Source organism: Xiphias gladius, chromosome 24 (genome assembly GCF_016859285.1).
Source record: "Xiphias gladius isolate SHS-SW01 ecotype Sanya breed wild chromosome 24, ASM1685928v1, whole genome shotgun sequence".
Taxonomy (NCBI): Eukaryota; Metazoa; Chordata; class Actinopteri; order Istiophoriformes; family Xiphiidae; genus Xiphias; species Xiphias gladius.
Genome location: NC_053423.1, coordinates 14,157,743 through 14,180,043, shown reverse-complemented (window position 1 = coordinate 14,180,043; position 22,301 = coordinate 14,157,743). Strand labels below are relative to the sequence as shown.

At 41.0% G+C, this 22,301-nt stretch overlaps 2 protein-coding genes across 5 annotated transcripts in view; one reads left to right on the top strand and one right to left on the bottom strand.

Moving 5' to 3' along the window:
* jarid2b (jumonji, AT rich interactive domain 2b) overlaps positions 1-7,717 on the top strand; it is a 104,600-nt gene extending 96,883 nt beyond the window's left edge. For 3 of the 4 annotated variants that reach the window (XM_040122725.1, XM_040122723.1, XM_040122726.1), the window contains 10 exons: positions 1,850-1,942; positions 2,129-2,247; positions 2,414-2,484; positions 2,753-2,867; positions 3,041-3,146; positions 3,373-3,570; positions 4,490-4,620; positions 5,006-5,192; positions 5,782-5,889; positions 6,156-7,717. In XM_040122725.1, the coding sequence (XP_039978659.1) occupies positions 1,850-1,942; positions 2,129-2,247; positions 2,414-2,484; positions 2,753-2,867; positions 3,041-3,146; positions 3,373-3,570; positions 4,490-4,620; positions 5,006-5,192; positions 5,782-5,889; positions 6,156-6,386 (1,359 nt within the window). In that variant the 3' untranslated portion in view covers positions 6,387-7,717. The remainder of the gene's footprint in view (positions 1-1,849; positions 1,943-2,128; positions 2,248-2,413; positions 2,485-2,752; positions 2,868-3,040; positions 3,147-3,372; positions 3,571-4,489; positions 4,621-5,005; positions 5,193-5,781; positions 5,890-6,155) is intronic. The other variant, XM_040122724.1, reaches the window with a different exon arrangement.
* Positions 7,718-11,576: 3,859 nt separating this feature from the next.
* On the bottom strand, positions 11,577-21,861 carry dtnbp1b (dystrobrevin binding protein 1b). The gene is made up of 5 exons (XM_040121870.1): positions 21,840-21,861; positions 20,745-20,762; positions 16,454-16,621; positions 12,612-12,755; positions 11,577-11,911 (listed from the first exon to the last, which is right to left on the bottom strand). Exons 1-5 carry the CDS (start codon positions 21,859-21,861, stop codon positions 11,577-11,579), a joined length of 687 nt encoding a protein of 228 aa, XP_039977804.1.
* Positions 21,862-22,301: the final 440 nt, after the last annotated feature.

The following is a 22,301-nucleotide window of genomic DNA, read 5'->3' as shown; positions in this document are numbered from 1 at the left end:
CACACCTGTTAGCATGCAGCAATACTTGTAAATGTGTCATGTAGCTGCACTGAAAAAACACCTGGTTTTTGGTGTTAGAGTTTGGGACTGCAGTTTTTGTAACTTGCACATCTCGTGGTTGTGGTGGTGGATTTTAAGTATTTCAATGCAGCAGCATGTGTGTGGTAAGGTGGTCAATAGTCTTGCTTGTGTGTGTATGCACTCACGCGCATTATATGTATTCCCACCCCCCCCCCACCCCCAGCCTGCTAGCAGCTGTGTTGATTCTGGCTGGCTGAAATGTAGGTCAGAGAGAAGGCAGCCCCCAAACCAGCCCTTCCCCTCACCCCTGTCCCGCCCCCTTCAAACCCCACCTTCTCTAGCTCTCTCCACCCTTTTATCCAGCCGTCTCTCCATGGCCCCTCTCCTGCAGCCCATGTCCTTGCTCTTAGCCATTTCCCCAAATCTCCAGTCCTCTCGCAGACCCTCTCCTTCTCTCCGAACCCACTCCCCTCATGCATTGTCCTCTTGCCAAACCCTCCGCCAGGCCCCTCTTCCCCCAGCCACAGCCGTACATGTATGCAAAGGCTAGCGGTCCTTTGTATATATTTAGATACCCATATGTGCTAACACATACAGCACAATATGAGAACTCAAGTTCTCTGGTACATAATGTATGCACAGAAATGCAGACCGTGATACTGTTTGTGTGCGTGTATTTGCCACAGCATTTTGATGCGGTGAAGCTGTAATGATTTCAGTCATTAAGATTAACTTTGTTTCTGTGTTGGCTCTCTCTCTCACTGCAAAATACTCCACCCATTTTGAATCTGGATCCAATTTGATTTTTTTTTTTTTCCTCCAGTTCCTTTGGTAACTAAATCCCTCTGTATGACCTCCCTCCAAAGAACTGAGATATTGTCGACAGACTTGACCCGGAAAAGTCCATAGACGTCTCAGTTATAGAAGCCCTGTTTAACGTAGTGACAGGTGAATGGCTGTCACCATGCTGACAGGACAGGCTAGTCTAAATACGACCCATCAAATGATCTCTACAGCTCAGATTTGAATGCATTTTTCATCAAAAGGTGGCCCCCAAGAGGAGGTTATATTTCAATTTTTCTATCAAGAGAACAAAGTGCATGTCAAGGGTATAATTATCCCTAATTACACCAGGAAAGGCTTGGATAAGTGCTGCTACTGGCCCAAAGACCAGCTTGTCAGTGCTTACTATGTCACAACTATACTGTATTATTTAACTGCATTATTTTACAACTCTGTAGCTATTGTCATGATAAGAATATAATGTCAGTCACTCTTTAAAAAAAAAAAAAAAAAACATCTGTTAACCAAGGAAAAAAAAGAAAAGGAAGACAAACGGTCACTGTGAGGATGAGGAATTCGCAAGGTCATCTTTCAGCAGGGTCCATACATCCCCAGGCCCGGAGCCAGCAGATTTATGGCCACCTTCAAAGCTTCTCTGTAGCAGGAGTGTCCATGTAGAGAAGGTCACGTTCAGGGGAAATGTGTCTGGGACTTATAGAGGATACATAGAGGTGGAGGCCTATACAGAAACATACTGTATATACATATGTACAGTTGATACATTTCTGTGCATGTACATCCTTTCCCTCTGACTTTTTGACTCATACAAAAAAGTGGTGGGAAAAAGAACTAGCGGTTCATTGATGTCAAGACATTTTTTTTTTTGCTCATTTTTTATTCACACTCCCGGTTCACATTCCCCATAGTTGTTTTTCCATGACCAAAGAGCATGAATACTTTGAGTGGAGTCTGGAGTTTTCTCTCTTTCCCCTCAGACTCCTTTAGCATGCTGTGACTCATGATGTTTAATGTCCCTCTGTTGCAGGGGAAATCGGTGTCTTTGACTAATTTCTTCAGGATAGCCCGGAACACCATGACCATGTGCTTTAACAAGGAACCAGGGGCTGCTGAGGTTGAGGTTAGCTCGATAACATTTTTATTAAATTTGTACTGAATGTAAACTGCAGTGACTAAAATGGCTTCCAGTGGCTTTGCTTAAAATCTATGACATTAGTTGTCAGATGAATCAGCACCTGAAACCTATATACCGTCTCATGCATTCTTCTGCTGATCAGTTTTTTCTTTTTTTTTTAAATTCTTGCAGCAAGAGTACTGGCGGATTGTGGAGCAGAGAGATAGCCACGTGGCAGTGCATTGTGGGAAGGTGGACACCAGTACACATGGCAGTGGTTTCCCCACAGGAAAGTCAGAGCCATTTTCAAAGTAAGTAGCCCATAAACCTTACACCACACTCACTCAAGTTTGGATAGAATATTCTGCCTGTGTTGCAAGGCTCTAGACTTGACTCGTTGACGGTCACTGGTATGAATCTCAGCTATATATTGTATAGGTATTCTTTTCTGACCCTTTTCTCTTCTCTTTACCTCAGACATGGATGGAACCTCACTGTCCTCCCCAATAACTCTGGATCCATTCTGAGGCATCTGGGTGCTGTGCCTGGTAAGGCCACATGTGAAGGCAGTTCTCTGCAACATAAATACTGTAGCTGTTCAATAGCAATCTCAAAGGAAGTCAAAATTAGCAGCAAAATGGAAATACATATATATATATATATATATATATATATATATATATATATATATATATATATATATATATATATATATAAAAAAATGACTTTTTAGCTGCATCTCCTCATTCTGTGTAATCTACAGTTAGTAATAACCTATGCTCTTGTTTCTCCCTATAAACCCATCTGTCTCCCCAGGGGTGACCATTCCCTGGCTAAACATTGGCATGGTCTTTTCTACCTCATGCTGGTCTCGAGACCAAAATCGCCTTCCATATATTGATTACTTACACACTGGTGCTGATTGCATTTGGTAAGTGTGCGCTGGGCTCTCTCCTCAGCATCACTGGTACTGTGTGTGCAGGATCACACAGAAAAATCTGCCCAAAATTCTCATGTAAATTTTTGAAACATACGTAAAATGTAGCTAACAGAGCAGATTGGGGAAAAAAGCAATGTCTTTGTTTGTGCGTCCTCCTCCCACAGGTATTCTGTCCCTGCTGAGGAGAAGGCTAAGCTGGACAAGGTGGTCCATACACTGCTTCAGGCCAATGGCACCCCAGGACTAGAAATGTTGGAGAAGAACATCATGGTGAGTGTCTTCTCTGTGTATTAGCAAATTCTAACATATAGCTATCCATAATCCATCCATCTTTGTTTGTCATGTGTTGATCACAAGTTAAAGCTAGCAGCATTTTAAGTTTCTCATCAGTCTTAATACTTTCTGAAGCCACTGCATTTCCAGACATATTCAGTTGCATATACAGAAACGTTCAACTTTTTCTTTCTCTCCCATCTCTTCCTTCTCGCTCTTCCAGATCTCTCCAGAGGTGCTGTGCCGTGAGGGTATCAAGGTTTACCGTACGGTCCAGCGGAGCGGCCAGTTTGTGGTCTGCTTCCCCGGTGCCTTTGTCTCTAAAGTGTGCTGTGGCTACAGCGTGTCAGAGACGGTGCACTTTGCCACACCGCACTGGATGAACCTGGGCTACCAGGCCGCAAAGGTCAGCATTATCGGGGTGGGCAGAGCAGTACCAAGCGCCCTGCTAAATTAATAAGGGACATGTGTGTGTATGTGGAAAAGAAAATGTGCAATAAGGGATGAAAATATTTTCTGATGTATGATATATAAAATCAAAATGTCTTAGGTTTCTTTGTAATGAATATTGCAGATTTTACATAACAGCTGTTTGTTTTATTTCACTCCTGCTTTGAAATTCCTCACAACACTGGCCCCCTGTGGACTGTGGCAGCTAAAGCCCTGATTTATGTGGAGTTGATGGAAACTGAATTGGATAAATGATCTTAGAACCTAGAGCTTGATTCTCTAATCAGCCAGCGTGTTGAACTGGTCTGGAGTAATTGCAGCTGTAAGTCTCCCCGGGAGGTGTGTTTAGATTTTTTCTTCCGTGATCATGACCAAGCCTTTGGACCATTGGAGCTCATTATAGCCGTAATAGAAGAGACGAAAATGTTCCTTACCGTCATTATGGGCATTATGTTGATGGAAGAACGTTCACCTTCAGCAATACCATCATATTCATAGCCACACACATTGCTCTCAAGGGTAATATGACATTCATACAGTGTACTGTATTGTGGTGCAATGCCTGAAACATTTTCTTCCAAATGATGAGCTTTTTTTACTTAAAAATGAGAAACAGGAGAGGTCAAGAAATATTGATGTGTACACAGAGTCTGTGGTTACGCTGGAAACACACCGAAGGACAATGTCAGCATTGTTGGAACATATCAGTCATTTCATTTAGTTAAATATCTGTATTTGGATGTGTGTAATCCCATGAAAAATAGAGACGAAACTTTGGTTTACTACATGACTTATGTTGTGCAAAAAAGCTGTTTTTGATTTTGCGAATTAAAAAATAGTCAGTCCGTGGGTGAATCCAAATTCGTAATCTGTTCTGATTTTGTGTGCAGGACCTGAAATGTCGTCGTATAGCCAAACCCTTCTCCATGGAGAAGCTACTGTACCAGATTGCCACAGCCGAGTCAAAGAGGGACAATGGCCTTCTCCTCACCACCATCTCCGCCCTACTCAAAGACCTCAGGTAGGATGTGGCAGTGACACACACACACACACACAAGCCTGCATATTATTCATATATATATATATACACGCACACACACAATACTGTTACTAAACTGCATAATTTAATCTGCAAGTGAAAACTGTCATTTCCACATCCTAGAGGAGCAATCAAATGTTGCATGACTGGTGTATTCATGTTTTCCATTCCTTTATGCATGTTATTTTATCCTCTGCAAATACTGTTCTCTTTTTATTAGAGGAAGTCCCATTCTCTGTCCCACTCTCAGAGCAATAAAAAACATCCAACTTAATGTACCATGATACAGTCTCTGTGCAGATTTTACATAATGGCACCAAAGGTTTTCTGGGTCTGACTTAATGAGCATCGTTTTTTTGTCCACTAGGAACATAGAGATGCACCAACGGCAGGAACTATACAAGGCAGGTTTGCTCTCCTCTGCTCGCTATGGCACGCATGATGGCAGCCTAGGGCCCGGTGAGGGTCGCAAGAAGCCCCGTGGGAAATGGCTAGCACTGGAGTCTTCAGAGAGACGCTGTCAGATCTGCCAGCACCTCTGCTACCTGTCCATGGTGAGAGCAGAGAGCACAGGAGTGTGCCACACTATGGTTATAAGATATGAGGACTTGTTTTCGGAAATGCTATAGTGCCCGTTTGGCACTATACATTTTGGTATTTTACCTCCGTCCTACACAATAATAAACACAGAACACTGATTTTGTCAACTCAGGACTATCTTATAAAAGTTTGAAGTCATATATATTTTATTTGTGAAATCCATCTATTATGCAAGAATGACTATCATTTTTTCAGTATCTAGGTATTATTTTGCATTATGCCCTGCAATAACATACAGTTCATATTCTGTACCTACTCTAAACTACCTGCTATACATAATAGCATTCTTATTCATTTGCACATCGGCAAGACTGCATTTTCTTTTGCTTTTTATGGCTCAGTAAGTATCTGAACCAAAGTGTGTAAAATAAATTATGAAATTAATTCGCATTTTACAACAATGGTATCATATTAAATGCTATAACATGGTATTATATGCAAACTTACTTACTAACTTGCCATTTGCATTATACAGTAGGAGTGGAAGAAATAAATGATTAATCAGCAATGTTTTTCCCACAATAAATGTCTGTGTTTGCGCAGGTGGTTCAGGAGACTGACAACGTGGTCTTCTGTCTGGAGTGTGCCTTGCGGTATGTGGAGAAGCACAAGTCCTGCCGAGGCCTTAAGATGATGTATCGATACGACGAGGTGAGCTGCTGCTTTTTGTTTCTGCTGTGGTTCAGTTCTCTCTCTGTCCAGATGGGGGAGACATCAGCCAGGTTCACACTGCTCACCATGACGGTGTTCATGTACTGTACTTTCATGTGTCAGCGCTGTAATTCCTAAGATAGGAATCAACAAGATGATTGTAGAGTATGTGATTTATAAAAAAAATAAAAAAAACCTGAAAAATGTACATTGTTGAAATGGTGTAATTTTAAATCTGTCTTTTTATCTGTGCCTTCCCCACTCAGGAGCAAATCAACAGTTTGGTGAACCAGGTGTGTGGCCGGGCCATGTTGAAGAACAGCAATGGTGGTGGTGGGGGAGTCGTTGTCAGTGGAGGAGGGGGGGAACCCTGCCTCAGCTTAAGCCCCGCCAAGGCATCGCCGGCCAAGCGAGGCCCCCGGAAGCGTGCCACGGTGGAGGTGTCCCTGCCACGCCTATCCTCCAGCCACATGCCCAAGGCTGCGGCTGTGTCCTGAGGGGGACGCTTTGACATCGCCACCCTGTGCGCTGTGCCCACGTCCCGTCCCGCCCCACCCCTCCTTACACCCTCCTCAACTCCCTCCTCGATTCCCTTTTTTTACATTAAGCAGGATCACTATCAATCCCTCCTCCACCACCCAATATTTAAGATCGATTGTTTTTCAGCTTTGAGAATCCCCTCACCTGACCTCAGTTCCCCCTCCAAAAAATCTCACCTCCCCCCTTAGTATGACATGCTTGTTTATGGAAAAAAAAAGAAAAAAAAAGAAAAAAAAAAGAAAAACAAGTTGTCTTTTTTGCACTAGTGTGAAAGAAGAATTTGTTTTTATTCTGGATGATTTTTAGAACCCCCAACCCGCCCCTCCTGAAGTCGTCCCCAACAGCATTACAAGCATTAAGTGTAACGTTCACAAGAAGACTTGATGGGCCCTCTCATGTCATTTACCTCCACCCTCCAACTTCCCTTTACTGAAAAAGGTTACATTTGTTACCTTTTTCTTGCATCTCTCTTTCCTGCCCTCCTCTCACCCCTGAGACTGAACCCGCTGAACCCCATCCCTTCTCATCATGCGTCACTCAACTGTGAACATGGGACGAATGAAAAGGCGGCCTTTTTTTTCCTCCCTGATTTTCTGAAATGAAAATGATATCAAGTAGTTACCCAAAGTTTCTCTCTGTCCTTGGTTTGAGGAAGAAGAGTCCTTTTTTATTGATTTTAGGTGTTCTTAATGCAGCTCCTGCATTGTTTTTTTGTTTTTTTTTTTTTTGTATTTTGTTTCTTTTTTAAAAGGGGGTTGGTGACGCGAGGTAAAAACTTGAAAGACAGATGACGTTGGTTTAATGTTGGTTGGCTATGTTTTTTCAAGTTCTATTTTGAATTTTAGCTTTGTTTTTTCTAGGTTTTTTTGCAAGAAGTCTTCTGTGTACTTAATTTTTTTTGTCATTGAGGATGTTTCTGTTCGTTGGTGGATGTGAGAGGGGGCAGAGCTACAGCTGCTTGACCTGTGAAAGGTCACCGCTCACCTCACTTCCTGGTAGTAGGGAGGGATCCCTCCTTCGCTAGCAAGTGAAAACCGTGCCTGATACTTAGCGAGGAGATCCATTTTATTGGTGCTGTTGGTTATAATTACTGTATAACAACACAAATTTAAAATCTGGGGATCAGCGTGTGCTGTCGGCTAACAGCTAGTTCACGCACCCCCATCCCACAGGGCAGAAAAGCTTTCAGGCTTTTCTGGTTCTAGATGTGCAATCGTGTTAACATTCCATTCTTCCAGTCCTCTTGTTTCATCTGTACCAGTAAACATTAATTATTATATTATATTATTATTATTATTTTGTGTGGTTTTTTTTTTTTTTTTTTTTTTTTTTACTTTTGTTGATCTGATGTGTTATCTCAAGTAGAGCCACTAGTCAAAGAGTGTAAAATGTGAAATATCGAATCCAAGTTTTGTTTTTTTTTGTTTTTTTTGTTTTTTTTTCTTTCATTGTCCTTTGTTTTTTTTTGGCTTTTGCATTTGTTCCCTTTTCCAGATATATTATGAGTGATTTTTAGAGAGAGGAAAAAGTCCAACACAAACAAAACATCAACTTTTTTTGTACATAATCCTGTAAATTTCTTTAAATACTTGAGCCTTTTTCTGGGGTTAAGGAAGAAAGAAAGGAAGGAAAGAATAAAGAGGAGAGAGAAAAAGTTCCAGAGGAGAGTGCTTGATGAAGAAAAAGCCTTACATTTCCCTTTCTTCATCCGTGTGAGTTTGATGCTTACAGGGTTGCTCTGGTAAACGTGTATAAAAATTTTAAGTGCTGCTTATATCACTAAGAAAGAAGATATTGAGTAGCCAACGACTGCCCCCCAACCTAGTTTTGTTTGTTTAGCTTTACTTTTTTAAAGAAAAGGGAAAAAAAAGATATGTTCACTAAAAAAAATGGGTTTTTACATTTTCATTGCTGAAAATTCAACAAAAATGTAGTAGCTACTCATGTTGCACTGAGCTTGCCAGTGGTGACTGTCAAGGAAAAATCCTATAATCCAGTTTGTTGGTTGTCGTCCCTCGCAGAAGACTGAACTGTTTTAGGACTATTTAATGAAATACCAAGTCGGGTGTTTTCAACATTAAAAAAGTGGTTGTCAAGTTTTTATGGCCTTACAATATATTTTATTCTGATGGGATTCTTTGTTTGTTTTTCAGTTCTTTTGTTTTTGTTTCTTCCATTTTCTACAGTATAAAATACTTGCTCACAGTGGGGTCTCTGGTGACTTAATTTATTAGTGCCGCATCTCGGCCTTTCCCTCCACTCGGAAAGAGAGTCTCATGTTGGTTATATTGACAGTTTTTTACTTTTGCAGTTTGTACTTAAGGTTTAATAAAAACTTACCGACAATTCACTGTCATTTCTTTCCAACCTGCTTGTGTGTGTCTTTGTGTGCAGACTTTTCACATGACTTGAAGAATAAATGCTTTTAACAGTTTCACAATTTAGATTTTATATGGGAAAGTTTAGTAGCACTAAAGGGTCATTTTAGTTAAATAAAATAATAAATTTTCTCACTAATCTTACTTCCCTACTTGTGGTATCCAACCTATTGCTGAAATAATTAATTGATTAACAGAACTTTTATTGTCTGTTAACTATTTCTTACCGGTTTTAAATAGTGAACTGAATATTGTGGGTTTGTACTTTTTGTCAAACAAAAGTAATTTGAAGGTAGCACCTTGGACTGTGCATGTTGTAGACTAATCGACTAATTAATTAACTGAGAAAATAATTGGCAGACCAATCGATAATGAAAATAATCATTAGTTGCAATCCTAATTTAGCCATGCAGATATTTCCATTGACCTCACTGTAAACTTAACTGGAACTACTTACTTGGTAGAAAGTTGTTCCAGTTTTAACAGTTGACAATGAGGCCTGTGGATAGTCCAGAGAAACCAGGACATTGTTTCTGTAAAAATGCATTAGTGTTAGATATTATAATTGTTCTTTTCATGCTGTGATTGTATTGGGCTGGGGGCAGAAATCTGAGAGGAATTTTAAAACCTCGGCGAATAAAACCAAAACTAGCGGCATTGCTAGATAGCTATCACTAGAGGCAAGTGAGAAACTGTAGATAGAAGATGCAAACAGGCTCCACCATGACGTTATCAAGTTCCACTGGAAGCAGCAGCTGCAGGTGCAGGATACTAGAAGTGCTCTTCTGTTCATCGAACACAGAGCTTATCGCTCTATTCACTCGCCACACATTGTACATGCAAGCTATTGGAGGGCCCTGTAGTTCTTCAGGACCTTAATTAAAGTGCACTGGATTGAGTGTCACACATCTGCACCAGGTATTTACGATTCACAATGAACCAACACATCCACGCTCAGCCTTCAAATGCCGTTATAACACTAGTACTGCTTTTCCTTGTTTTTTGGTTTAAAACACATTTAACTGTAATAATGAACATATACATGGTAAAATATTGTCCCCCAAGAGAAAACCACTGGATTTCAAAACCACTCTCCACTCCTGAATACTCTGTCTAGCCATTCCCTCGCTGTGTCAGCTTTCCATTTGTAAAGAGCTCAGGCAGGACTGTAAATCAAGAGCAGGCGCACGGGGACTGTTAACATGCTCAAACCCTTAATCCTGCTCACATTTCATTCTTTAACATGTTCTTAAAATGCTTAGATGAAAATTAAACGATGCTGGGGCAGAAACATTTATTACCAACAAGACAGAAATTGTAGGCAAGGGAAAAGAAAGGAATGGTTATGCTGTCACATTGCACAAATATCAACATTTCTGTACAAAAAAAAAAAAAAAAAAAAGATCTGGATACAGTTAAACCTTCAGGGCGTTGTCCAGTGCATAGCACACAGTCCAAACACTGATTGGTCCTCGTTCGAAGGGAATTCACCCAATTATTACTGGTCAAAGGGTAACTCTCCTGTATGTATATGTTTGTCTTAAATCATGTTTATCCTGGTACCTGAACTCCACTAGTCTCTCATCTATATAGTACTGTGTGGTATATAACCCACTGCCAGGTGACTTCATGTCATGTTTTTCAAAGCCAATGGCACAAAAGTATTATCCAATTGGTAGTATACATGTAAAATATTGCAAAATGTCGCTCATAAATCACTTGAAGGAATACAAGAAGCTTTGGGGATTTAGCTTATCCATAAAGTCCTGAAAAATTCATCCATGTGGCCCCTGCAGATCATTTATCAAGTGCCTTGTGCTAACTGTTCAGCATTTTTTGTTTTAAGGAGTATTCAAATTATGAAAAAAAAAAAAAGATCATGGTAAGTTTTATTAGCCCAGGTTTTGAAATATAAAAAAAAATAGTTCTGTGTATTATTTGGCATAAACAGGACATTGTTTCTGGAAAGAAAGACAGAAAGGGAAATCGCACATGGATACGTCAAAACCTGGGCAACTATCTACATGGCTAGAGGTAAGTCAGAAAATGTGTTTTTTTTTTCAAAATTTGGGTGAATGGACCCTTTAAGTAATCCTAGGCATAGGTAAAGAAATTCCGAATTAGACATACGTTTAGTGATTATAAACTGATTTTACTTTTGTGACCTGCAGTAAGTTTTACAAATAAAATGTCATAAACCTGGCAGAGCTGGCGATAGCCTCTTAATTTCGGCAGGGATTTGGCATTTCAAAACACTATCATACGTTTATATAATGCAGAAGTTTCACCACTGTCCAACACATAAAGAACACACAACAGCACATTGACTTTGTGCGTTCTTGCTAAAGTATTAGCACGGAGCATGACAGGATGCTACCTGTAAGGGACAAATGGATGATTTTAATGTATACTTCTTTATGTTCCCCATCATTTTTCAGCAACAGGCCTCTCCTGGTCTCAACATGCACCAACACAGAAACTGAATGTTAGAGCATTCTCTGAATAACACCAAACTATTAATGTGCATTTTAAGTCATTCAACCCTATCACTAAAGAGAACCTATTTTACAGGATTCAATTAGAATTGAAAACTAAGTGGTCTTTTAAGGCAAAGTCATATGGCAGTTAGTGCAACCACAGTGTATTTTCGTCTGTTTGTCTTCAGTATGAAATAAATTTGAGAGGGAAGCCAATATAGTTATGTATCCACGTTTGATTTGGCAGCTCTGTAGAGTTGTGTGTTTGTGTTTAAATCCAGTCCAACTTTCCTCAAACCTTCAGCCTGCTCTCCTCACAGTCTTTTTTGGTCTGGTCCTCTTGGTCCACCCTTTCCACCAACGCTGTATCGGGGTGCACCTCCTCTTCATCCAGGGTCACCACCACCGGCGGCCGTCTCCTCCTCCCCCCTCCCCCTGATTCTCCAACACCACCTCCTCCTTGCTCCGTCTCCTCTTCATCATCCTCCTCATCCTCCTCCCCGGCCTCTGTGTCCTGGCTGGCTGAGTCAGTGCAGGTGGATGAAAGAGAAGAAAGCTTGTGGCGTAGCTCAACCTGGGTGGGAACCTGGAGACTGATCTCTGTGGTGAAGGACTCAACATCAGGACCTGAGAGAAGAAGGAGTCGCTTAGAGAACTTCAAACAGAAGATAGATTCCAGTATAGGTGTGTAGGATAGTAGGTAGATGGATTAATAATGCTGCTGTGGTTCGACCAGATCCACACTCTGCTAGTGTGAGAGAAATTGATGACAACCACATTTCATGCATGTACAAGTCAATGGGGAATTGTACCCTTTTCTCTTAAAAACCCCAAACGATTCTAATTATTTATTATTATTCATTATTTCTTTGAAATCTCAGGCCAACAGCTGCAAAGAAGAGATCTTTGCATCTCCGCTCAAGTTGCTGTAATTACTTCTCAGGTTTCACTTAAATTTGCTAGTTTTGGCCAAGCTCAGTTGACTACGGACATAAAATATAGCAGAGATTTACTTTCATCAGTTCATTTTTAGACAAACATGGGCTGTCAGTTAGCTGCGGTAGATTGTTCACTGTAATAAGACGTATCCCAAGCAGATGTGGACAGATGGTGTTGATGCATCATGTCTAAACATTATGCTCGTCAATCTTCTGAGTCACATATTCTTTCTTCAGCACATTCTTTGACATGACTTAGCTGTAGAAAGTTATTTTAGTTCTGTAATTAAATGTGCATTATTATAGTTTGAATGAATCAGGCGTATCTGGTGTGTTCTCTTCTGGGTGTGTGTGTGTGTGTGTGTGTGTGTGTGTGTGTGTCCACCCACCTGTGACAGGTGAAGCAGCGCTGTTCTCCTCTCCCCCAGAGTGCAGAAACACATCCAGGGCCTCGTGGTCAGACATGTCCATCAGATCCATCTGCTCCAGCATGTCCACGTTCACCTCCATGGATGACATGCTTCCTATTGGCTCTGGACACAACACGGGACGAGAAATGATCAGCCTCACACGAGAGTGAAGCATTCAGAAGTTGGCAGCAAGGAGCTGAGTCCAGGAAGAGAGGCGCTTTGGCTGTTTTTTTCAGTCTGAAGTTTGCCAAGCAGAAGCAAATGGGAACATTCAAGCTGGAAGGCATTCGAAATGGGTGAGCTTGTGTACATGGAACATTTTGTTTACCTTATGATCCAAAGCGTTACCACATATAATGGATTGGCAGGTGTCACCGCGTGTAGGAAGCTGTGTATGAAGGCAACAAGCAACACCTACAATATCATTAAAGAATGGGTTCACATTTTTTCAAGTTTATCATTATACTTGCATGCCCACATGTACATTGAAAGTGTAATTAGTCCCGGTGCAGTACTCATTTTGCCAAGAAAATACAAGAAAAAGACTTATTTTGGAAGATACCTACTTGATTTGACTAACTTAGACGGCTGATTCTTATTTCCTCTGGCAAAACTTGTAAATAGATTTTTGCACAGAATAAGGACTTTGTCCTGCATCACTTACACTGACTTTGCATTAAGAAGGGATATTTCCATGGCCAGTATGGAGAGGAGGAAGAATTGTAGGGGAAAATATCTCCTTTGATGTGCATATGGGCTTGGTGAGCATTGCTTTAAGACAGACATGAAAAAACAGAAACCCATCCTTTAGGTGGACAGATGTCAGTGGCTCGGATGCAAAGAGCCTTCTGAGAGACAATTCAAATTTGCGTATCTACTTTTTTCCAGTTGAAAATAAAGGGATGACCTGAAAGAAATGAATAATGCTGATTCTACCTACAAATTCTACCTACAATGAAACGAAAAGGTTGACGTGGCCACATAATGCAATGAACCCAGCACCGGTCCACCGAGGGAACATTAAGTGAGATCAGAAAGTGGACATTTAGAATCAACAACAATACAATACACCGAACAGATGAAAACCATACAGACTGAACTTGAATAAATGTAATACTCAGCGTAAAAGTAATTGTATTGTGTTTGATTCTACATTATTAGAATTAGTAATGGGGCAATATAGTAAAGTAAGAAAGGTGACTCAAAACACCTAACCAGTCTCTTATTTTGTCTAATATCTGTGTTGATGTTGTATATGAACGTAGCTGAACCCACATCGAAACTGGCAGGTTAGCTTGTTGTTCTATAAGCAGCATAACACAAAGTCATTGGAAACTCTTCTTAAACACCAGCGAACACATTGACAACTACAGTCCTGGATTCACCACCTTGCACCACCGCAAACCCCCTGTTCACTATCAAGATGTTCTGCATGCGTCACAAACAGCCATTCAGTGCACTGTGGGGATGGAGGGAAGGGAGCACGGGGGGTGGGGCAGATTTGCGAGCACAAGAGGAAGAAGCGAGGTGATTGGCCGGTGCGCAGCAGTGAAAAAAGATGCCATTGGCTACCGTACCTCAAGGAAATGAGGAGAGCAGAGCAGGGCGGCACAGGGAGGGAGAGCAGAATAAAGAGTGAAAAAAGAGAGAAAGAAGGGGGATATTATTTCCCATGGAGACTGCCCCGAAAGTCTCCCAGTCTTTAAAATAGCAACACACATCGTCTCAAAAATCATCCCACACACACACACTGTACACACAAATGAGTGTCACATTTTCAGATGCCTCAACTTTGGCAATTCATCTGAATGTCCACAAATGTATTTTACACACATATAAACTGATTTTAAATGCATAAACACAAAAAACCTGAGTGAATGAACGAAATGAATATACATGAGCAACCTGCACGCATACAAAATCACTCCTGCACACACATTTTGCTCCTTCTCTCTTTTTCTCTGTGGAGACAGCAGTGGTGTTTGTTGTGACACATCTCAGAGGAACTAGGGTCTACTGCTCACTAATGACTTCTCAGTGTGCAGCCTCTTCCGTGTGTTTTTCCATATTGCTCCTGTCAGCTATGCAATTACCACCACATAGCAGCTATTCAGCCTCATAAAACATAGTATGGAGGATGGTGATTCAGTTTTCAGCCCCAAAGTGAGCTGTGTTTCCAGCACGTGAACAAACATAAACAACACACACACACACACACACACACACACACACTCTGAACCAACACTATGGTTGTGTTGTGCGAGTCTTGGTCCAGAAAGCACTGCCTTGAGAACATCATTTCCATGTGACTAACTCTAACATGTTCTTCTTTTAGCCCCACTGTGACCTTGCTGGGCAGGACTGTTTTTGCCTGCAGTGAGATTGCAGAGAGTATATGTGTGTGTGTGTGTGTGTGTGTGTGTGTGTGTGTGTCTGTGTGTGTGTGTGTCTGTGTGTGTGTGTGTGTGTGTGTGTGTGTGTGTGTGTGTGTGTGTGTGTGTGTATGTGTGTGTATGAGAACGTGTATAAGACCCTTGAGACTAGCCTTTGATGTCTCAGTGGCTAATGACATCCACAGCCGTTTCTCTCTTTTCCTTGACAGTCCCCTATATACATTATTCTCTGTCTTTCTCTCTCCCCTCTTTCTCAGTGTCCCCGGCTGTGTTTTTGCCCCTCAGTGGCGCCGCCCTGCTGCAGATTTGCAGCTGCGCGAAGGATGAGTCACAGTGCGCCTTGTTATTCAGCTCTCACACAGTAGCCTCATTTTCAGATTTGTTTCACCAGAGTAATAACGTTTCACCTCTGTAAATGATGACAAACACTCTTACAGCAATTATGACGTGTTGATTCGAATCCGTCTGCTGTGGATTTTTGTCGAGCAGCCCACATGTTGGCCTCTATGCTGTGAATCACATCATTTGAGGCGTGAAGTCTAAATGTAAACATCTCCACTTTCTTTTTACCATGAATGAATGATTATGATAATGACAAAGCTTTGGATAATGAACTGTGAATATTTCACTCACTGCACCTCAGTCTTTTCTTTGGTGATTTTTGTTTTTTGTCGTGGGGGTTGATATTAAAAAAACGCTGATTGATAAAAAGACATTTTGAGTGACAGTGAAAACATAAGTCTCTTGCATTCTCTCCCTCTCCTGTCTTTAAGTGTCTTTCCCTTGACTCCATCTCTCCTCCTTCCTTACTGCCCCAAAATCCTCTCTAATAAGTCATTTCCAGAGGATTAAGGGAAGAGGATAGATGAGTAAGAGAAGAAGAAAATTCACATTACAAATGCCGGGCCTGTTAGAGCCTAATACAGCTTTCAGTGAACAGTATATCTCTCATGCAGTCCCTCATTTCAGTGCATCCTTTGGGTGTTTTTGACCAGACTTTTGGCAGTAATATATGGGATAAACTGCAGCAGCATTCGATTACAGTCCCACCGGAATACTACGTCTGTATAGCGTGGTGGCATTTTTCAAAGTAATGGCTCTGCTTGCACGTTTAGCGACGGGCGCTCGGCATGCGGAGCCTCGCTGCAGAAAGTTATTATGGCTCAATCTTGTGATATGCATATGAAGTGTGAAGGTTTCGATTGATGGTACCAGTACTCTGGAATTAATTCATTTGAATGCTGGATGTCTTCTCATTAACCCTTGAATAAGTTACAGATAACATTACCTAAACCTCAACATTTTCCTTTTTCCTCTGCAGGCATCAGATGTCAAGAAATGCAAAATTTCAAGCTGTTTGAATAGCATCCAAGAGCACGACTATGATCTCTGTGAAGAACTTCTGACCTCCCGACTCCTCCTTCTTACCTCGCCTCTCAGCGATCTGCAGGTAGCCAGTAGACAGGTACTGCTCCATGTCTTGTTGGAAGGCCTCCTCAAAGAACTTCTGCCTCTCTTTCAGCTTGACTTGGGGGGTAGGGACCCCTCCCTGCTCTGCCCCGGGGACTCTCTGCGGGTGCTCCGCATCCAACTCCACTGTAAAACACAATAGAAGAACGTTTTTAAAGCAAGACAATGTAAGCTTTGCTAAACAGCAGCCACTCTGGCCACAAGTGATATTTATGAGACAAAGGTAAAAGGCTATAACAAAGTGAGACAGTAGCACAAAAAGCCAGTGTACTTATTCAGTAATGTCTATTTTACGGCATTATTTATCTAGAGCTTGCTAAAGTTGCTTGTGTTAATACCAGACCAACTATTGTTCATATGAGATTTATTGATAATGAATTCAACTTGTCATTTCTAAAAAGAAGAATGTGTTATTTCTTCTCTCAAAAGTTACTTAGTGTTGCCTTCAAATAAAAGTTGGTTGTTGGAGAGCTCTGAAGAGCTCAAACCTCCACGAAAACCGAACAATTTCTATAAACATATTCTTTACATTTGGAATCAAATTTATTGGAATCTCCATAGTTATGTGTAAAAAAATTACAAACCTGGACAGCCACCAAAGTTCAGTCAATTTTCCCTTGCCTCAAGGTGTACCTGCTGTCCACTAAATTTCACAGAAATCTGCTCAGAAAATGTTTTACTGATAGCACCAGGCAAGTAAGAAAGAAAGAAAAAATCACTTTAATTAAGCCTCAGCTTAATTTACCTAACTTACTTTTATACAAAGGACTCAAATTCTCATTGTATCAAATACATCGTGATCTGACATTAATGGCTCCCACGTCAGACAGGAAGAGGCCGAACTCAACTTCCACTGGCCACGGTCAACCTTTACTGAAGCAGAACGTTGTTCAGTGCTCACATATTCACATATTCAGCGATTCACCTGCAATAACTCAGTACGGTCTCTTGTGGGTTGCACAGGAAGAAGCACACCCACTGAAGCCCCCCTCATACAGCCCCCTCTGCTGCACAAACACTTCAGTAAACCAAGCCTCATCTCCTGCCGTCTGTATCCTCAGTCGTACTGTGGCGTTAAAGGGGTGCTTCAGGATGAAAATCTATCGCTGCTGTCTAGAAAAACAATTGACTGCAATTTTTGTTTTATTCTCCTTCGAATATGAAGATTTCAAGGTTATTATTTAGTCGCTGAGTTTGTCCTATATTAGGCTAAAAGGGTCTGTTGCTTGGCTTTTTATTGTTAAATGGCCTTGTATTTTCTCCCTTTTAAAACATATAATTATTTTGCAAAACATTCATTGGTAGCATATAAAAATAATGGGATGATTTAATATGCTGAACAGAGATTCTTAGATGTGACTGGCCTTAACAAGGCATTTACTTGATTCTGATTGGTCCAGGCAAGACTCAGGGGCAGGACTGTGATTGGTTCTGATCACCGCACTTGGCCCTGTCCTGGGAGATTCCGATGTCTGGGCAATATGTGTGGACAGAGCGGGAGGGGGAAGAGCATATTCAAAAGACGGGGTGATGGCAACTACGACCCTGGGGATAGAGAAACGTTCTCTGTTTGTGTGCATACATGCTCGTGCGTGTGCTTGTGTGTGTGGGCACGGCTGCAGCCTGGAGTCCCGGGCAGGCTGTCTCTTTAGTTCCTCATCTCCCTCTGATAGACAACAGCATTATATAAGACCGCTCGCTGACACTAACTACTGGGGCAAGAACCAGGCCACTAAATATAAAATTTCTGATGTGACCCATGTCTTTGATCCTGGATTAATATGGACCAAAGAAACATCAAATTAAGGGGATGATGGGTTAGAAAGATTCCTTGCCAATGTGAATTTACTTGTGTTCATATTGTCTCAAGAAAATGAGTCAAGAATGTTGCACACTCTCTTCCACTGTTCAAAGCTTATTATAAATCTGTAAAGAATTGCTCAGAGGCATTGCTGGATTTTGCAAACCGGAACATTATGAATCAATTTGGAGCATTTCATGTAACTAAGGTATTCCTTGAGCGCTGCACAATGTTCAGGTTTGCCATATATGTAGTACTGCTCAGGCAGAAGCAAATGTACAGTATGTTATCTCTAATACAATGACAAGATGTACTGGGATTTCAGAGGAAATCCATAGAAAACATGGAGCACAGAAAACAAACAACTTAAGCTTAATACTTTAGCAGCTGAGCAAATAATAGGACAAAAGTGACGGAGAAGATTCCATGCAGGAAGTATGAGCTGAACCATTGCACTGCTGTATCTTCTTGATGCCAACACAGAATGTGAGGTGGTCAGGGAAAATGCTCTGCAGTGCCAGAAGCTTTACTAAAACATGAATGATGGACATGATGGTATGTGGTTTTATCATTGAAACAGAGACAAAGATGTTTGCGGACTGACCACAGATGTCAGTGGTTGGTGCGATTTGAACATTACCTCCTTATGACCGTTTGCATTTACATGCTAAGATTGAGCATATTGTGCTGCCTGTCTCTGCACCATTCTCTGCTTCTCCTCCATGTACACCAGGCCCCCATGCGCACACACACACACACACACACACACACACACACACACACACACACACACACACACACACAAAGAACAGAACAATGAGGTCCCAGCAGAGATGAACATCATACCAACAGCCCTTTGAGACTTGGAAAAGAAAAGTCCTCTCTCTCTCTGTCTAATTTATCTCCTAAATCTGACCAACCTTCGTTTTCTCCATTACTCCGTCAACTTTCCCCCCTGACTCTGTCCTTCCCTTCCTGTTGGCTGGTGTTTGCATGTATGTGGATGTCTTGTAGAGACTGCTCTATTAGATTAGGGGCCTCAGGGAAGCTTTGTCCAGATTGTCAAGCATTGTTTGGGGTTAGTGACAGGTGAGAGAAATTGAGTAAGGGAGAAAGAAGGCAGTGTGTTTAGTTATAATTAGGGCTTGTGGACAGACAGCATTAACAATAGAGCTTGATTCTGTCTTTTTTAAGTCTTTGTGTCTAATCTAATTCTCAATCCATTATTAGCCTGCACGATCTATTTATTTAGACTATGTACCAATTGAATGTGTGTGCCCATCTGTTTGTCTGCCTGTCTCAATGTGCAATCCCCCTGCCTTCCTCCATTAAATCTACATACAAACACTTCTGAGAGTTGCCAAGAAAGTCACGTGCTTACCAATTGTTTCAAATATGAAAACTATTGAACAAATATTCAGTGTTTTCAAATATATCCCAAATGCAAATACATCCAAATTACTGTAAAACCAAAAAGCTTCTTAACCTTGGCAAGACATTAAGCGCCGATAGGGATGGTTTATGTCAGTATTCCCATCAAACACTCAGATGAAATGTCATTTTCTACATTTAATGATGAGCTTTCCAGGCTTGTTTAGAACATAAAACCACCTGTCATATAAATTTCTCTTCTTATGATACCTCTTCTCTTACTAATCTCTCCTTCCTTCGACGCACATTACTGTAGCTACAAAGACTATTTTTAGCTCTCACTGATATTTAGCCCAGGATTAAGTTTGTGTTGATGACTCAAGTGTCAGAGCACAAGTCCTTAAGTCCAAGTACTGCTATATACAGACATTTATACAGACACTATGTTTTACAGACATACTTTCAGACTCATGTGAATGCACATGTAGAGTTGTAAAGACCCTACATCAGCATAGAAATCCTTGCACAACCTCACAAAACAGTCTATTACACGCTTGCATGATATAATTCATATGTGCAATTGTGAACACACGCTCACACAGATATTAACATCTGGTGATGATTCATAGGAGCTAAGGCAACTGTCTTGTTATTCTCAAAGACGACGACAAATAAAATAACATTTTATTCAACTACAAAGGCAAATGATTTTTAATGGCACTCTAGTAGAACAGCTGCTACAATCTGAAACTGAACCACCTCTTCTAAAATGAATACAAAGCGGAATTTCCTTCATGAGAAAAAGACAAAATCAAAGCATGAATGAAGGTAACAAAGTCTCTAGCAATGAATTTCCTGTCAGCCCTGTTAGTTTTGCTTTCAAATTGAAAACAAGATATTTTCAACTGAAAACCTTTTACGGGAACAACATGAACTGAAAAATCTGATGTACCACCTGAGTTTGTACTTGCAGTCTTACTTGGTGCGTCTGTTCTTGGAATCATCATGTAGTCCAAAAAAGTGATACTTTTTTATGCTCAGAAGCTTAGTGGACGACAGTACACACGATATACTCACAGAGTGCTTTCTGCTTTCCTCCTCAACCCTCCACTACCTCTGTGTGATCCAAAACCCCAGAGGAAATAAAAAGAACATAAATAACATTAAATAATTTTGTTCTGCCTGTTCAGACGGTTATTTGTGCAGACGGATCGATATGAAATGAGACTCTTAATTGAATTACACTCATATCTGTTTTCAGCAGTTGAGAAATGTCTGATATGTGCTCTACAAATGCAGGAAGCAGAGCCCACATGAAAAAGGTTGGTATGTCAGGGTGTGTGTGTGTGTGTGTGTGTGTGTGTGTGTGTGTGTGTGTGTGTGTGTGTGTGTGTGTGTGTGTGTGTGTGTGTGTGTGTGTGTGTGTGTGTGAGACAGCAAGCACGTGTGTGTTTGCCTGCTGCGTGGGTGATCATGCTGTGTGTGCTTTTTTATATACCAATTTCATATACAGACATAATAAACAAGCAGAGAACCATTTACCTGCTAATGAATTTTGCTCTTTACGGTCATAAAATTGTAGACTGCATTTTATTTGCTTTGTGTTTACAAGAGTGTGAGTGCGTGTGTGTAGGAAGACTAAAGCAGGACTGTGAGTGTGTTTTTATATGGCATGTAAATGTGTGTCTGTACATAGAAGCGCAGAGACCAAACCTGAAAGAACTGCCTGCAGCTGAAAAGTAGAGGGGAAACTCACCATCAGGGGCAATTCAGGTCTTCAGGATTCAACTCAAGCTTTAGATTTGACTAAATGGATTCCTCACAGCTTGGCTCACAGAGTGAAAATGCAAATCTTAGCATTAAGTGTTCATCATACAAAATTGGTCACAACGTTTCACTTATACAAGCACTGCTAATTTGGGCTTACTTGCAACAGGAACTAATTTTATTTCATTGAGGACATATGAAACTCCCTTTCAGTAGGAGTTATTGATCTTAATTAGAGCTCTTTCAGAATTTTGTTTAGTAAGATTCCTTAGGTTTAAAGGATAATGTGTTTAGAGCAATGACAGACTCCATTTGAGTGACTGTAAATAACAAGTAACACAAAGAGCCTCCATTTCAAATCAAAATATACCTTTTTAGAAGTGATCAACAGCCAATTCAAGTCACTGCACAGCTGGTCCACAGTCATTTACACTTTGTAGTGTACTTCATATATCAGGTACAGCCATAGGCCATGCCAGTGGAGAGAAGGTTATGTTTGAAGCCTTGATGGACTAATGGGTGTATGGGTGTATGGGTGGATGGATGGATGGATGAAAGTGTAAGTGGACTTCCTGGCCAGTTTGACTTTAATGGCGGCCAAAGGCCCAGGACTAGAGCCAGTGTTTGTGTGCCCGTGTGTAGACGGTATTAGACACTGAGGTGTATGTTTACTTATGTAGAGCTGTGTTTACATAGAGGCCCTAGGTCAAAGGTCCTCAGAGGGGGTGCCTCACAGTTTGGAAAAGGAAGTTAATGCTTTGTGACTGAAACCATATGTTAGTGACAGTTTTTAGGAAAACAATTGCCTTATTTAAGAGTTGGTGGTCAAGACTGATTTTCAGTGGTTCATCGGCTTCACACCCTCTC

Excerpts from the sequence above, each read along its gene's own strand:
- dtnbp1b (XM_040121870.1), bottom strand. The coding sequence starts at position 21,861 with ATGACTGTGGACCAGCTGTGCA. Across the intron at positions 12,756-16,453 it reads GCAGATCGCTGAGAGGCGAG|AGCCAATAGGAAGCATGTCA; the intron begins GTAAGAAGGAGG and ends TGTTGTGTCCAG. Across the intron at positions 11,912-12,611 it reads CGCTGCTTCACCTGTCACAG|GTCCTGATGTTGAGTCCTTC; the intron begins GTGGGTGGACAC and ends TTCTTCTCTCAG.